Source organism: Symphalangus syndactylus, chromosome 22, assembly GCF_028878055.3.
Source record: "Symphalangus syndactylus isolate Jambi chromosome 22, NHGRI_mSymSyn1-v2.1_pri, whole genome shotgun sequence".
In the NCBI taxonomy this organism is placed as follows: Eukaryota; Metazoa; Chordata; class Mammalia; order Primates; family Hylobatidae; genus Symphalangus; species Symphalangus syndactylus.
In genome coordinates this window covers 13,696,626-13,713,875 of record NC_072444.2, presented here as the reverse complement: position 1 = coordinate 13,713,875, position 17,250 = coordinate 13,696,626, and the positions used below count along the sequence as shown (strand labels likewise).

The 17,250-nt window shown below is 46.4% G+C and overlaps 1 protein-coding gene and 1 non-coding gene across 2 annotated transcripts in view; one reads left to right on the top strand and one right to left on the bottom strand.

Annotated features, from left to right (window-relative positions):
- Nucleotides 1–279: 279 nt before the first annotated feature.
- The window catches only part of CNR2 (cannabinoid receptor 2), a 43,398-nt gene continuing 26,427 nt past the window's right edge, over nucleotides 280–17,250 (bottom strand). Inside the window, exons 2-3 of the mRNA XM_063631588.1 lie at nucleotides 3,198–3,507; nucleotides 280–2,855 (exon numbers count right to left, since the gene is read on the bottom strand). Coding sequence (XP_063487658.1) covers nucleotides 2,035–2,855; nucleotides 3,198–3,462 — 1,086 coding nt within the window. The 5' untranslated portion in view covers nucleotides 3,463–3,507 and the 3' untranslated portion in view covers nucleotides 280–2,034. The remainder of the gene's footprint in view (nucleotides 2,856–3,197; nucleotides 3,508–17,250) is intronic.
- Nucleotides 10,096–10,197, top strand: LOC129472790 (small nucleolar RNA U13). Its single transcript, XR_008654067.1, has one exon. It is a non-coding gene; the product is annotated as a small nucleolar RNA U13 (small nucleolar RNA).

Sequence of the window (17,250 nt, the reverse complement as noted above, 5' to 3'; positions counted from 1 at the left end):
CAAGCAGAATTTCACTGAACTAGGCCAAAAGGTTAGTGGTAAAGAGGGCAGGCTTTGAAGTCAAACAGAACTAGGTTGGAGACCTCAGCTCTGGTACTTAGCAGGGTGACCTTAGACAAGCGACTTTGCATCTTTGAGGTGGCCACATCTGTAAAATGAAGATAACTAAGACCTTCTTATTAGGTTGCTGGGAAAGATGAAGTGTAATAAGGCATTTAAAAACACTTAGCCCCCTGCCTGGCACATAGTAAACGCTCAATAAAAGCGAGCCGGCTTGTATGACCAGAGCACGTGGTAGGTCTACCCTACCATTTATTGAGTTAACTCAATTAATCCCTATTACATGACCATGCATATTTCCTTTGTTGAACCACCTGTAATTATCTTCTTTAGTGACTTATTGGCTGTCTTGCAAGCAGGATATAGACTGTAAGCCCCATGAGACAGGGGCACGGTCTCATTTATGGCTGGGTACTCAGGACCCTGCCCAGAGCCTGGCTCATGTTTATGAGATGAATGAATAAGTGAATGGCTAGTGGATATTTTGTCTTGAAAGTATTAAACGAAGACATGTTTAACCAATATCTTTCATTTTATTCCATCTGTGGTCCCAAATAATTGCGTTAGAATTCCTCTGCAATCCTCCTGCCGCCAACAATTTCTCTTGTTGGCTGTTTTAGGCTCCTCTGGAAGGAACCCAGCCTCCCTCATATGAAAAATGGGTACCCTGGGATCTATTTTATTTTATTTTTTTGAGACAGAGTCTCACTCTGTCACCCAGGCTGGAGTGCAGTGGCGCAATCTCGGCTCACTGCAACCTCTGCCTCCAGGGTTCAAGCAATTCTCCTGTCTCAGCCTCCCGAGTAGCTGGGACTACAGGTGCCTGCCTCCATGCCCTGCTAATTTTTGTATTTTTAGTAGAGACAGGGTTTCACTATATTGGTCAGGCTGGTCTCAAACTCCTGACCTCAGGTGATCCACCTGCCTTGGCCTCCCAAAGTGCTGGGATTACAGGCATGAGCTACCAAGCCTGGCCCCTGAGATCTTTAAAAGCAAGGAGCTATATTCTAGCTGGGGTCAATGGGCTGAAATGTCAGCCCCATACCTGGCATATAGGAAGGGCATTTCCCCTCCTCCCACTTGCTCTGCTTATTATATGTAATAGGGGTGTGGAGGAGGCAAGGGAGCTGAATTGGGGGCAGATGAGGGAACAGTTTGGGGATTTACACAATCTTTGTGAATATCTTCCTTTTTCTTCCAGTTAAGTTAGACTAGGACATTGCCTGCTTCCAGCTGCACCACCAGGACTGCTGCTGGAAGGACTTCAGAGGGTCAAGAAAATTCTCCAAAGATTTTTGTGTCTCAAGCAATCCCAGCCTCCTCTGTATTTCCAGGGACCTGAGGTTACAGGTAGGGATTATCAGAATATTAGAGAGGGTCCTCGCCCAAACAACAGGATGCCCCAAACTGAAGGCTTGTCATTTATCTCTGAAAGAGGCAAGTCAACACCTTAATCCTCATCATAGCATAGTTCTCGGTCCTCAGTGGCAAGGGTGACCTGAAAGTGGGGCCTTTCATAGCTCCAGAGCCAAGGAGGCCTTGACAATCAGGCAGGGAGAAGACCTGGATGTCCATCCCATCTGATACCCTGACTTCCCAAGAGAACAACCCATTCTTCTCAGATCTCTCCCAAGTCCTTCATTGCTGGGCCTGGAGGCTCGCTTTGGCTCCTGTGGTCTCTGGAGGATGCAGGCATGAAGCCTGACCTGACTGGTACTGAGCCTGTCCCAGGCCCTTTGCGTCTCGCCCACCTGGCTACTCCTCGTGGGCCCTACCCATCCAACAGACTGTGTGCAGGTGGGCAAGGCCAGGCTGTCTTCCAGGAGTCAGTCCCAACACTCATCAGCAAAAAGGGGTCCATGTCTAGGTGCCTGGGACTGGTTTAAGTAAGAAGAGAGTGCCAAGACCCCTCTCTCTCCTCCAGGGAGTGAACTGATTTCTGATTTGAGTTGTTTAAATTGGGAAGAGGCCTCATCAGCAATCAGAGGGGTCTAGATCTCTGGAATCTGGCCACGGAGTGATTTTCCCATCAGCCTCTGTCTCGGTGACTGAGGACCTAGGGGCTTCTTCTTTTGCCTCCGACCCAAGGCCCCTCACACACTTCTTCCAGCGAGCCAGGCAGTGATGGGCAGAGGAGCGGATCTCCCCACTCCGCAGAGCGTAGATGACTGGGTTGACCATGGAGTTGACGAGGCACAGCATGGAGCAGAAGGCAAAGGCCTTCTTGACCTGGTCACTGAGCGTAGTGGCCAGGCTGTGGGCCATGAAAGCCAGCACTGGGAACCAACAGATGAGGAGCACAGCCAGCACCAGCCCCAGGGTCTTGGCCAACCTCACGTCCAGCCTCATTCGGGCCATTCCTGGCACCTGCCTGTCCTGGTGGCCAGACAAGCTGGCTACGTGCTGATGGGCCTTCCAGAGAACATGCCCATAGGTGTAGATGATTCCAGAAAAGAGGAAGGCGATGAACAGGAGCCAGCTCAGCAGGTAGTCATTGGGAATCAGTGGGAAAAGCTCAGAGCAGGGCCTGGGACAGCAAGTCCATCCCATGAGGGGCAGGTAGGAGACTAGTGCTGAGAGGACCCACATGATGCCCAGGGTCACCAGTGCCCTCCCGCGGGTGAGCAGAGCTTTGTAGGAAGGTGGGTAGCGCAGGCAGAGGTATCGGTCAATGGCGGTCAGCAGGAGGCTACCCACAGAGGCTGTGAAAGTCATGGTCACGCTGCCAATCTTCAGCAGGAAGACAGCCTTGGAATCCATACCATGGAAAACATGGAAATTCACAAAGCTGCATGCTGGCCGGGCGCGGTGGCTCACGCTTGTAATCCCAGCACTTTGGGAGGCCGAGGCGGGTGGATCACGAGGTCAGGAGATCGAGACCACGGTGAAACCCCGTCTCTACTAAAAAATACAAAAAATTAGCCGGGCGCGGTGGCGGGCGCCTGTAGTCCCAGCTACTCGGAGGCTGAGGCAGGAGAATGGCGTGAACCCGGGAGGCGGAGCTTGCAGTGAGCCGAGATTGCGCCACTGCACTCCAGCCCGGGCGACAGAGCGAGACTCTGTCTCAAAAAAAAAAAAAAAAAAAAAAAAAAAAAAAGAGAAAAAAAAAAAAAAAAAAAAAAAAAAAAAAAAGCTGCATGCAAAGACCACACTGGCCAGGAAGTCAGCTCCAGCCAAGCTGCCAATGAACAGGTATGAGGGCTTCCGGCGGAGCCGGTGGGAGGACAGGATCAGATAGAGCACAGCCACGTTCTCCAGGGCGCTTAGCAGGCCCAGAAGAGTGCACAACACGGCAACAGCTGTCTTCTGGGGACCACTCAGGATCATGTAATCCTTCATAGGGTTGGAATCCAAGCCATCCTTGGAGCCATTGGCTGTCTCTTTCACCCAGCATTCCTCCATGGGGTAGGCCCTTCAGATTCCACTGAGCTTGTCTAGAAGGCTTTGCTGCAGTACAATGAGAAGAAGAAAACAATCTTTTTCAGTAAGTACAAGAATGACCTCACCTGATAACTGACTGTAGCCAAAACTGCTACCTGTATGGATGGATTCTATGTTGGAAAATCAATTTCTGTTTTGTTCCCCTGTATTTTGCCCTTTCTCCATCCAAGCGGGGAGCCAGATCTGTCCTGGCTGCCTCAGGGGAGGTATGTGGGAATGCAACAAACAGAAGTGACCTGTAAGATTTTTGGCCTTCTATTTTCCAAAAGACTAATCCTAAGACTTCTTTTTGAAGCAAGGGAAATCCCAAAATGTCAAAACCAAGAGGAAATCAAAACCAAGAAGAAATGGAATCCAGAGTGATAAGGTTGAGGGCTTTTTTGTTTGTTTTACATTTTGTTTTGTTAATTTGCCAATTTCGGCAAGTAAAATACTGAAGTTTTAACAACTATTTGGGGATGGGAGATATGAATTTGGCTTCACATCAAGTGATGGGAAGAGAAACTACAGAAAATTAAACAATTTATTTTATTTTAATTTTATTTATTTATTTATTTATTTATTTTTGAGACAAAGTCTTGCTCTGTTGCCCAGGCTGGAGTGCAGTGGTGTGATCTTGGCTCACTGTAACCTCTGCCTCCCAGGTACAAGAGATTCTCCTGCCTCAGCCTCCCAAGTAGCTGGGACTACAGGCGCCCACCACACCCGGCTAATTTTTGTAATTTTAGTAGAGACCGGGTTTCACCATGTTGGCCAGCTGGTCACGAACTCCTGATCTGAGGTGATCCATCCACCTCAGCCTCCTAAAGTGCTGGAATTATAGGCATGAGCCACTGCGCCTGGCCAAAACATTTTATACTAGATAAAATATAGGAGTCCAGTTAAATTTGAATGTTGGCTGGGCACGGTGGTTCACGCCTGTAATCCCAACACTTGGGGAGGCCGAGGAAGGCGGATCATGAGGTCAGGAGATCGAGAACATCCTGGTTAACATGGTGAAACCCCGTCTCTACTAAAAATACAAAAAATTAGCTGGGCGTGATGGCACATGCCTATAGCCCCAGCTACTTGGGAGGCTGAGCAGGAGAATTGCTTGAACCCAGGAGGCAGAGGTTGCAGTGAGCCGAGAATGTGCCATTGCACTCCAGCCTGGGCGACAGAGCAAGACTCTTGTCTCAAAAAAAAAAAAAAATTGAATGTTAATAAGAAGTAACTTTTTAGTATATGTCCCAAATATTGAAGAAAAAACCCTCAGGAACCTATATATTGTATGGTTTATTATTAGACATTATTAGAAAGCAAACTAAACATTTATTTGGAGGGATTCACTTTCTGAACAGGTTGTATAGGAATACCACATATAAGGGCCTGTGAAATTTGAGTTCACAGTGCAAAATGCATAAGGAAACATGAGCAAGAGTCAGCAGAAACGTCAGACAGCAGAATTACACTTTCAAGAACTTCATATAATTCTTGGGTATACCTTAAAAAATATGTCTGATATAAAAACAGTAAAGAATTACAAACATGAGTACAGAATGAGAGATTGTTTCTGGGTAGATCTGAAAAAGATTCAAGGAGAATTTCTGGAAGTTAAAAATAAAATCATTGAAAAAAGAAATCCTTAAGGGATGAGTTAAAGAGCAAAACAGAACAACTGAAAAGCATTGATCTAGAATGTAGATCTGGTGGCCGGGTGCGGTGGCTCACGCCTGTAATCCCAGCACTTTGGGAGGCCGAGGCAGGTGGATCATGAGGTCAGGAGATCGAGACCATCCTGGCTAACACGGTGAAACCTCGTCTCTACTAAAAATACAAAAAATTAGCTAGGCATGGTGGCAGGTGCCTGTAGTCCCAGTTACTCTTGAGGCTGAGACAGGAGAATGCCGTGAACCCGGGAGGTGGAGCTTGCAGTGAGCTGAGAGCCGAGATCGCGCCACTGCACTCCAGCCTGGGCAACAGAGCAAGACTCCATTTCAAAAAAAAAGAAAAAAAAAGAAAGTAGATCTGGGGCTGGGCACAGTGGCTCACGCCTGTAATCCCAACATTTTGGGAGGCTGAAGTGGTGGATCACCTGAGGTCAGGAGTTCAAGACTAGCCTGGCTAACATGATGAAACCCTGTCTGTACTAAAAATACAAAAATTAGCCGGGCATGGTGGTGGACACTTGTAATGCCAGCTACTAAGGAGGCTGAGGCAGGAGAATTGCTTGAACCCAGGAGGTGAAGGTTGCAGTGAGCTGAGATCGCACCACTGCACACTGCACAACAGCCTGGGCGATAAGAGTGAAACTCCGTCTCAAAAAAAAAAAAAAAAAAAGAATGTAGATCTGAAGAAATTTCTCACAATGCAGAACAAAGAGATAAAGTGATGGAAAACAAGAAAGAGAAGTTAAGAGTTATGAAGGACTGAGTAAAAATGCTTATATCTCAGCGGAGTATTAGAGTGGATAAACAGAGAAAATTGGTGGTGGGCAATAGTCAAAGAGGTAGTAGTAAAGAATTATCCATCCAGCCTGGGCAACATGGAAAAACCCCATCTCTACAAAAAAATACAAAAATTAGCTGGATGGTGGTGCAGGCCTATTGCCTCAGCTACTTGGGAGGCTGAGGTGGGAGGATCACTTGAGCCCAGGGAGGCCGAGGCTTCAGTGAGCCATGATTGTGCCATTGCACTACAGCCTGGGCAACAGAATGAGACCCTGCCTCAACAACAAAAAAGAATTATTCAGGATCCATGAAAAATAAGACTATTCAGATTTGGAAATCACAGGGAACCCATAGCAGAATTTTTTTTTTTTGAGACAGAATTCCCAGGTTCAAGTGATTCTCCAGCCTCAGCCTCCTGACATAGCTGAGATTACGGGTGTGCACCACCATGCCCAGCTAATTTTTGTATTTTTAGTAGAAAAGGGGTTTTGCCATGTTGGCCGGGCTGGGCTTGAACTCCTGGCCTCAAGTGATATGCCCACCTTGGCCTCCCAAAGTGCTGGGATTATAGGCATGAGCCACCACACCCAGCCCCAAGTAGAATTTTTAAAAACACATTCCATGTTCATGTATATCATATAGCATACATATCAGAATACCAAAGACAAAGAAAAATATAAGGCAGTAAGAATGAAAAGACAAATTACCTGTAAGAGAACTATAATTAATTTTAAGAGCAGATTTCTGATCAGCAACAATAGAAGCCAAAAAATAAAGAAAAAACTGTCAGTCTAGAATTTTATACCTAGCTAAACTATCATTCAAGAATGAGGTCTAAAAAATTCAAAGAAAATTGTTCACTAACAGACCTTCACTGAAGGAACATCTAAAGAATGTGCATTTTAGAAGGAAATTCAACCCAAAGGGAAGAAAAGAAAGGCAAGAAAGAATAGTGAGCAAGCAAGTTGACAAATATATGAGTAAAGAAAAGCAAATGGTTTTATAAAACAACAATGATAATAGTGAGTAATTTACACCCATCTCTACTAAAAACACAAAAATTAGCCAGGCGTGGTGGTGTGCACCTGTAGTCCCAGCTACTCAGGAGACTGAGGCAGGAGAATTGCTTGAACCTGGGAGGCAGAGGTTGCAGTGAGCCAAGATCATGCCACTGCACTCCAGCCTGGGTGACAGAGTGAGACTCCGTCTCAAAAAACAAAACAAAACAAACAAAACCAAAGTGGAGACTGGGCACAGTGGCCTATGCCTGAAATCCTGGCACTTTGGGAGTCCAAGGCAGGAGGATTGCTTGAGCCCAGGAGTTCAAGACCAGCCTAAGCAACATGGTGAAACCCATCTCTACAAGAAATAAAAATTTAGCCAGGCATGGTGACATCTGCCTGTATTCCCAGTTACCTGGGAAGCTGAGGATAAAGGATTACTTGAGCCCAGGAGGTTGAGGGTGCAGCGATCTATGATTGTGCCACCACACTCCAGCGTAGGTGACAGAATGAGACCTTGTTTCAAACAAAAACAAAGTAGAAATAAAATTGTGAATGACAAAAATGCAAGACAAGAAAGAGATGAATAGAGTTAAAGCTTTATCTAGGAAGTGGGTAAAGACATTGATTAATTTTAAGTTTAAAAAAAAAAACAGGCATCATCTCTTCTCTGGTTTATTGCAATAGCTTCCTAACTGGGCCCCCTGCTTTTATTCAGGCCTATTTCTAATCTAGTTGCAACATAGCAGTCAGGGTGATCCTTTAAAAATATAGGCTCTCGTCATTCCTCTGTCTCAAACCCTGCATAGCTCCCTAGTCCACTATGTAAAAGCCAAAGTCCTTAGTGTTATGGTCCCTTCTGCCATGATTCCCTTGGTGACCCAGCTTTAGCCACATTGGCTTCTTAATCAGTCTTCTCTTCAGCTTCAGGTCCTTTGCACTGGCTGTTCCCTTTTCTTGGATCACCTTTCCCTCAACATTTACTTGGCTTGCTCTCACCTTGTTTCAGTCTTTGCTCAGATCTTACTTTTTCAATGACACCTACCCTGACTACCCCATGTAATACCCTAACTCATCCCAACCTCCAACTCTTTTTTTTTTTTGCAACGGAGTCTCGCTCTGTCACCTAGGCTGGAGTGCAGTGGCACAATCTCGGCTCACTGCAACCTCCGCCTCCTGGGTTGAAGCCTTTCTCCTGCCTCAGCCTCCCGAGTAGCTGGGACTACAGGCGCGTACTACCATGCCCGGCTAATTTTTCGTATTTTTAGTAGAGATGGGGTTTCACCGTGTTAGTCAGGCTGGTCTCGATCTCCTGACCTCATGATCTGCCTGCCTTAGCCTCCCGAAGTGCTGGGATTGCAGGCATGAGCCACTGCACCTAGCCCAACCTCCAGCTTTTTTGGTTCTCTTTACACTGACCTCGTCTTTATTTTTTCCATACCACTATCACCTTCTAATATATACAATGTATTATCTTTAGTTTTTCGTTTTTTGAGATGGAGTTTCACTCTTGTCACCCAGGCTGGAGTGCAATGGCGTGATCTTGGCTCATTGCAACCTCTGCCTCCTGGGTTCAAGCGATTCTCCTGCTTCAGCTTCCTGAGTAGCTGGGATTATAGGTGCCTGCCACCAGGCATGGCTTTTTTTAATATATGTATTTTTAGTAGAGATGGGGTTTCACCATGTTGGCCAGGCTGGTCTCAAACTCCTGACCTCAGGTAAAGTGCTGGGATCACAGATGTGAGCCACCACACCCAGCCTATAATTTATATATGTAATTTAAATATAAATTAACATATTACATATAATTTAAATATAATTATAAATATAAATTAATATAAAATGATCTGTTGTATAAAATTGTATTCTGACCACATAAAATTTATTTAGAAATTAATAATTAAGGCTGGGCATGGTGGCTCATGCCTGTAATCCCAGCACTTTGGGAGGCCAAGGTGGGCGGGTCACCTGAGGTCAAGAGTTAGAGACCAGCCTGGCCAACATGGTGAAACTCCATCTCTACTAAAAATACAAAAATCAGATGGGCATGGTGGCAGGCACCTGTAATCCCAGCTACTTGGGAGGCTGAGAGAGGAGAATCGCTTGAACCCGGGAGGCGGAGGTTGCAGTGAGCCGAGATCACGCCATTGCACTCCAGCCTGGGTGACAGAGCGAGACTCCGTCTCAAAAATAATAATAATAATAATAATAATAATAATAAATACTGGTTGGGCATGGTGGCTCATGCCTGTAATCCCAACACTTTGAGAGGCTGAGGCGGGTAGATCACATGAGGCCAGGAGTTCGAGACCTGCCTGTCTCTAATAAACCCCATCTCTACTAAAAATACAAAAATTAACCAGGCCTGGTGGTGCACACCTGTAATCCCAGCTACTGAGGTGGCTGAGGCAGGAGAATCATTTGAACCTAGGAGGCGGAGGCTGCAATGAGCATCACTGCACTCCAGCCTGGGCGACAGAGTGAAACCCTGTCTCAAAAAAGAAAAAAAAATTACTAGGCTGGGCATGGTGGCTCATGCCTGCAATCCCAGCCCTTTGGAGGCTGAGGCAGGCGGATCACCTGAGGTCGAGAGTTCGAGATCAGCCTGACCAACATGGAGAAACCTTATCTCTACTAAAAACACAAAAAATTAGCCGGGCATGGTGGTGCATGCCTGTGATTCCAGCTATTCGGGAGGCTGAGGCAGGAGAATCGCTTGAAGTTGGGAAGGCAGAGGTTGCAGTGAGCCAAGATCGTGCCATTGCACTCCAGCCTGGGCAACAAGAGTGAAATTTTGTCTTTGAAAAAAAAAATTACTAACAAAGTTCATAGGTATGGATCTTTTTCTTGAGACAGAGTCTCACTGTTGCACCCAGGCTGGAGTGCAGTGGAGCAGTCTCGGCTCACTGCAACCTCCACCTCCCAGGTTCAAGCGATTCTCCTGCCTCAGCCTCCCAAGTAGCTGGGATTACAGGCACCCACCACCACAACCAACTAATGTTTTGTATTTTTAGTAGAGATGGGGTTTCACCATATTGGCCAGGCTGGTCTCGAGCTCTTGACCTCAGGTTATCCGCCCACCTTGGCCTTCCAAAGTGCTGGGATTATAGGCATGAGCTACCGTGCCCAGCCTCAGGTATGGATCTTTAAAAACACACTTCAGGATCCCTTTGTAGTTCATAAGAGTGATGACTGGTTTTCATGCTCATGTGTGAGATGTTCCTCCCTCAAACCTATGATGACATTGTCACGTTACCAGTCTGATGTGCAAAAAAGGAAAAAAAGACATACTTTTAATAATTCCTGGGTCAAAAAGTCATAAAGGAGATTAGAAGATACTTGGCATTGAATGACTATGAAATTGTGAGACATTAAAATGTGTGAGATTCATATGAGTACTATGCAAAGGGAAATTTACAGCTCTAAATGCTCATACTATCAGGTGCGGTGGCTTACGCCTGTAATCCCAGCACTTTGGGAGGCTGAGGCAGGCGGATCACTTGAGGTCAGGAGTTCGAGATCAGCCTGGCAACGTGGTGAAACCCCATCTCTACTAAAAATACAAAAAAAAAAAAAAATTAGCCGGCGTGGTGGCCGGTGCCTGTAATCCCAGCTACTTGGGAGGCTGAGACAGGAGAATCGCTTGAACCTGGGAGGCAGAGGTTTCAGTGAGCCAAGATCGCACCACTGCACTCCAGCCTGGACAACAGAGCGAGACTCTGTTCTCAATAAATAAATTAATAATAAATGCTCATACTACAAGATAAAAAATTCTCATGAGCTCATCATGCAACTTATGAAATTAGAATAAGGGCCACGGCATACATTCATTCTTGTAATCCTAGTACTTTGGGAGGCCGAAACAGGCGGATTGCCTGAGCTCAGGAACTCGAGACCAGCCTGGGCAACACGGAGAAACCCCGTCTCTACTAAAACACAAAAAATTAGCCAGGCATGGTGGTGTGTGCCTGTAGTCCCAGCTACTCAGGAGGCTGAGGCAGGAGAATTGCTTGAATCCGGGAGGCAGAGGTTGCAGTGAGCTGAGATTGCACCACTGCACTCCAGTCTGGGTGACAGAGCAAGACTCCATCTCCAAAAAACAAACAACGAAAAAACAAACAAACAAACAAAAAAAACCTCACAGTGTTGGGCCAATCCGTTGTAAAGCCTAATCCTTAAGGAGATTTTAGAGGATTTATGAGTAGATAACAGTGAAGAGAGCTTGCAGGCAGCAATATAGCATTTTAGAGAATCGGGAGGGATTCTCCCCAGACTGGAGTTGAAAACCGAGCCTTGCCGGAGGCAAAAGGAAAAATCCGTGCCTGTCTATAGACATCTTTATGTTTTATTTTGAGACAGAGGAGTCTCATTCTATCGCCCAGGCTGGAGGGCAGTGGCACAATCTCAGCTCACCGCAACCTCTGCCTCCCGAGTTCAAGCGATTCTTGTGCCTCATCCTCCCAAGTAGCTGGGATTACAGGTACCTGCCACCACACCTGGCTAATTTTTGTATTTTTAGTAGAGACGGGATTGTTGGCCAGGCTGGTCTCAGACTCCTGACCTTGGTGATCTGCGCGCCTCAGCCTCCCAAAGTGCTGGGATTAGAGGCGTGAGCCACCACACCCGGCTATGTATACTTTAGTGATTATTTTTCCTCAAAACATTAAATATTAAAACACTAAAGTAGTTACAATTGAAAAATTGAAAGTTAAGTGTATTAAAACTTAAAATATTACTTTACTATTATTATTTAAAATAGAGGCTGGGCATGGTGGCTCACACCTATAATCCCAGCACTTTGGGAGGCCAAGGCTGGCAGATCACTTGAGGTCAGGAGTTTGAGATCAGCCTGGCCAACATGGTGAAACCCAGTCTCTACTAAAAGTACAAAAAAAGTAAAAACAATTAGCTGAGAATGGTGGCTCACGCCCGTATTCCCAGCTACTCCAGAGTCTGAGGCATGAGAATCACTGGAATGTGGAAGGGAGAGGTTGCAGTGAGCCAAGATCGAGCCACTGTACTCCAGCCTGGGTGACAAAAACTGTCTCAAAAAAAAAAAAACAAAAAAAACTGACATTTAAAATAGAGACAGGGTCTTGCTTGTTTGTTGCCCAGGAGGCTGGTCTTGAACTCCTGGCCTCAAGCAGTCCTCCCTCCTCAGTCTCTGAAATTGCTAGTATTACAGGCGTGAACCACCATGCCTGGCCCACAATATTATTTTATAAAGTTTAAAGATATACGTATTTTTAAAACTTCTTTTAAAATAAAAATTAAGAATATATATACAAATAGATTTTTTCTTTTGAAGACAGGGTGTGGCTGTCGCCTAGGCTGGAGTGCAGTGGTGCAATCACAGCTCACTGCAGCCTCGAACTCCTGGCCTCAAGTGATCCTCCTTCGTCACCCTCCCAAAGCTCTGGGATTACAGGTATGAACCACTTGCACCTGGTCTGATCTAGTTTTTTAAGTATGAGAACTGGGCTGTGCTGTAAATGTGGCTTCTCTGAATTGAGATGGGCTATAGGTAGAAAATACACACTGAATTTCAAAGGTTACATGAACAGAAGAATATAAAATATCTCAATTTTTTATATCGATGACAAGTTGAGATGACAATATTTTGGAATATATTGGGTTAAATAAAAATTTGTTTCACCAGTATATTTTTATTTTTATTTTATTTTTTTGAGATGGAGTCTCGCTCTTGTTGGCCAGGCTGGAGCACAGTGGCGCGATCTCGGCTCACTGCAACCTCTGCCTCCTGGGTTCAAGTGATTCTCCTGCCTCAGCCTCCTGAGTAGCTGGGATTACAGGCATGTACCACCATGTCCGTCTAATTTTTGTATTTTTAGTAGAGACGGGGTTTCACCATGTTGGTCAGGCTTGTCTCGAACTCCTGACCTCAGGTGATCTGCCCGCCTCAGCCTCCCAAAGTGCTGGGATTACAGGGTGAGCCTATTTTAAAATGTTTAGCTGTGTCTATGGAAAATTTTATTTTATTTTATTTTATTTATTTGTTTATTTTTGAGACCAAGTCTCACTCTGTCACCCAGGCTGGAGTGCAGTGGCCTGATCTCAGCTCACTACAAGCTCCACCTCCCGGGTTCACACCATTCTCCTGCCTCAGCCTCCCAAGTAGCTGAGACTGACTACATATGCCTGCCACCACGCCTGGCTAATTTTTTTTTTTTTTTTTTTTTTTTTTTTTTTTTTTTAGTAGAGACAGGGTTTCACCGTGTTAGCCAGGATGATCTCGATCTCCTGACCTCGTGATCCACCCGCCTCGGCCTCCTAAGTGCTGGGATTATAGGCATGAGCCACCGCGCCTGGCTGGAAAATTTTTAAATTATCCACGTGTCTCATAGCTTTGTGGGACAGCTCTAGACCCCAGGAGAGCTGCCTGCCAATCAGAACTCATTCCCCAGCCTGGCTCAGCTGGGTGCCTCACAGTTCCCAAACAGTCCTGTTTTCTTGCCTCCACGCCTTTGCACCGGGGGTCCTTTCCCTGGCCCACTTCCCTCCCGACCTTTCCTCTGGGCTCATCTCCTGCCCAGTGAAGCCTTCCCGGATCCCGCAGTCACATCCGAAGCACCCAGCCCGCTCTGCATGTGTGGTAACTAGTGCTACACTGGTCTTTCCCCTCGACTAGATCACTAACCACGCTGACCAACATTTGAATGGAATTTAAATTCCACAAAATATTTTTCACAGCCACCATCTAGTTTTGTTGTTGTTGTTGTTGTTGTTGTTTTGAGATAGGGTCTCCCTCTGTCACCCAGGCTGGTGTGTAGTGGCGCGATCGTGGCTCACTGCAACCTCCGCCTCCCGGGTTCAACCGATTCTTATGCCTCAGCCTCCCAAGTAGCTGGGATTACAGGCACACACCACCACACCTAGCTAATTTTTGTATTTTTAGTAGAGACGGGGTTTCACCATGTTGGCCAGGCTGGTCTCGAACTCCTGACCTCAAATGATCCACCCGATTCAGCCTCCCAAAGTGCTGGGATTACAAGTGTGAGTCACCGTGCCCAGCTGACCATCTAGTTTAATCTCCGCAACTCTATGATATTAGACTTACGCTTATTGCTATTTCACAGATAATAAAAGCTCAGCAATGTTAAAGCACTGGGCTGAGGCCACACAGCTTGTCCGGGTGAGAACTAAGGCTTTATTATTTCTGGACCTTTAGTGGCTCAGCACAATGCCTGCTGCATAGTAGGTACTCAAAAACTTTTTTTTTTTTTTTTTTTTTTTTTTTGAGACAGAGTCTCACTCTGTCACCCAGGCTGGAGTGCAGTGGTGCAATCTCGGCTCCCTGCAACCTCCGCCCTCCAAGTTCAAGCGATTCTCCTGCCTCAGCCTCCCGAGTAGCTGGGATCACAGGCGTCTCCCACTGCGCCCGGCTAATTTTTTGTGTTTTTAGTAGAGATGGGGTTTCACCATCTTGGCCAGGCTGATCTTGAACTCCCGATCTTGTGATCCACTTGCCTCAACCTCCCAAAGCGCTGGGATTACAGGCGTGAGCCACCATGCCCAGCCTCAAAAACTATTAACTGAGGCTGGGTACAGTGGCTCACACCAGTAATCCCAGAGCTTTGGGAGGTTGAGATGGGAGGATCCCTTGAGCCCAGGAGTCAGAGGCTGCAGTGAGCTATGGTCATGCACTGCACTCCAGCCTGGTTGACAAAGACACCCATCTCTTTAAAAAAAAAAAAAAAGAAAACTATTAATTAATGAAATCCACTTGGATGGAAAGGGGCTGTCTTGAATAGCGTAGACCCCAAGTATGAGTGTGAGGGAGATGGGAACAAACCATGTAGGTTTAAAATACCTAATGGTATTCAAAATACCTAATGCCTCGGTCTTCTCATTTCTTATCTGTAAAATGGGGTTTTCTGAGTATTTAAATAAATTACTGTAACACATGAAAGTGTTCATTGTTGCCATTGTTGTTATTATTATTCTTAGGCACATCTTCAAATGAGGCTAGTTCACCTACTCTGTGAGGTTGCTAAGAATAATATGCCTGGGCCGGGCGCGGTGGCTCACACCTGTAATCCCAGCTCTTTGGGAGGCTGAGGCAGGTGGATCACGAGGTCAGGAGTTTGAGACCAGCTTGGCCAACATGGTGAAACACCGCCTCTACTAAAAATACAAAAATTGACCAGGCGTGGTGGCGTGCGCCTATAATCCCACCTACTCGGGAAGCTGAGGCAGGAGAATCACTTGAAGCCGGGAGGCAGAGATTGCAGTGAGCTGAGATTGCACCACTGCACTACAGCCTGGGTGACAAAGTGAGAATCTGTCCCAGAAAAGAAAAACGGGGGCCGGGCGCGGCGGCTCACACCTGTAATCCCAGCTCTTTGGGAGGCCGAGGCGGGTGGATCACAAGGTTAGGAGTTTGAGACCAGCCTGACCAACATGGTGAAACCCCGTCTCTACTAAAAATACAAAAATTAGCCGAGGGCGTGGTGGCGCGTGCCTGTAATCCCAGCTACTCAGGAATCTGAAGCAGGAGAATCGCTTGAACCCAGGAGGCGGAAGTTGCAGTGAGCCAAGATTGTGCCACTGCACTCCAGCCTGGGCAACAGAGTGAGACTACATCTCAAAAAAAAAAAAAAAAAAAAAGAATAATATGCCTGGAGCATTATAAGAGCTCGATAAATGTCAGTCCTTTTTATAACCCAACGACTTTAAAATTTTTAAGAAGATAGGTGCTTTTTACAATCTGCGTAATCCCTGTTTATAAAACAGGTAGATATGGCCCTCTCTAGAAGCCAGGGATTCTGACTCCAAAAGGGATTTCTATTTGTCCAAAGGGAAGACAGGGAGCTGGGTTTCCTGTTGCTCTGTGCGTCCTCATGTTGCCTTGTTAAGACCTGCATCCAAATGCCCGTATTTCCTGCCCTTACCTACTTTGAATAATAACCACACATGTTGGTGGCCATGCCGGGCCTAGGTGAGGCCCAAAGCCAGCCACCACCACTCCCAACATCCCTCTTCCAGGCTGGATTCTACACGGAGTAAGCCATATTTTGACTGCAGGGGGATTCATATCACTATGTCCTTTCTTCAAGGCAGCCCAGGTTGCTCTAGGAACAGATTGAAAAACCTGTCTTCGAATCCAATGTCATCATTTTGCCATCCAGAAAACAGTCCAAGAATGGGGATGTAATTTGCCTAAGGTCACCCAACATATGAGCAGCAGAGCTGCAATTATCCACATATCCCGAGTCACAAGGCAAAATCCTGTGCAGTAGGCATAGAGATGGCCCTATGCAGAGAAGTTGGAGATTTGTGTTTTTGTTTTTTGTTGTTTTTGTTTTTGTTTTTGAGGCAGAGTCTTGCTGTGTCGCCCAGGCTAGAGTGCAGTGGCATGATCTTGGCTCCCTGCAACTTGTGCCTCCCGGGTTCAAGCGATTCTCCTGCCTCAGCCTCCCACGTAGCTGGAATTACAGGTGCACGCCACCACGCCTGGTTAAGTTTTGCATTTTTAGTTGAGACAGGGTTTTGCCATGTTGGCCAGGCTGGTAAACTTTGTTGAGTGTTGTCAAGGTCACACCTGAGCTCAGACAGAAAAAGGTGCCAGCTCACCTCTCCACCCTGGTCACTAGTGAGTGACAGACAGTGCAAGCCTTTCTCAGCTCCCATGTCCCCACCTGGCTACTTCTGAAAGTTTCCAGCTCAGGGGGCTAAGAGGATCCCTGCAACCCTGCTAGGAACCCCCTACCCCATCCCCTGCTACCCAGAGACTCTCTTCCCTTTTTTCCCTCGGAAAACAACCCCTTCCAGTCAGGAAATGGCTTACCCCATGTAGAATCCAGCCTAGAAGAGGGAGGCTGGGGCTGATGGAGGCTGGCTTCAGGTCTCATCTAGGCCTGGCATGGCCACCAACATGTGTGGTTATTATCCAAAGTAGATAAGGGCAAGAAATTCAGGCATTTGGATGCAGGTCTTAACAAGCCAACATCTGACGATGGGACACACAGAGCAACAGGAAACCCAGCTCCCTGTCTTCCCTTTGGACAGATTTAAATCCCTTTTGGAGTCAGAATCTCTGGCTTCTAGACAGGGCCTTTTTCCAGGGCAAAGACTGTGTCTGAACATTCAGCACAGAGATGAAGTAGGAAATTAAGAAAATAACAGAATAATGGTATAAGTAATAGTAGTAAAAATTATAGTAATAGGCCGGGCGCGGTGGCTCACGCTTGTAATCCCAGCACTTTGGGAGGCCGAGGCGGGCGGATCACGGGTCAGGAGATCGAGACCACGGTGAAACCCCGTCTCTACTAAAAATACAAAAAAAAAAATTAGCCGGG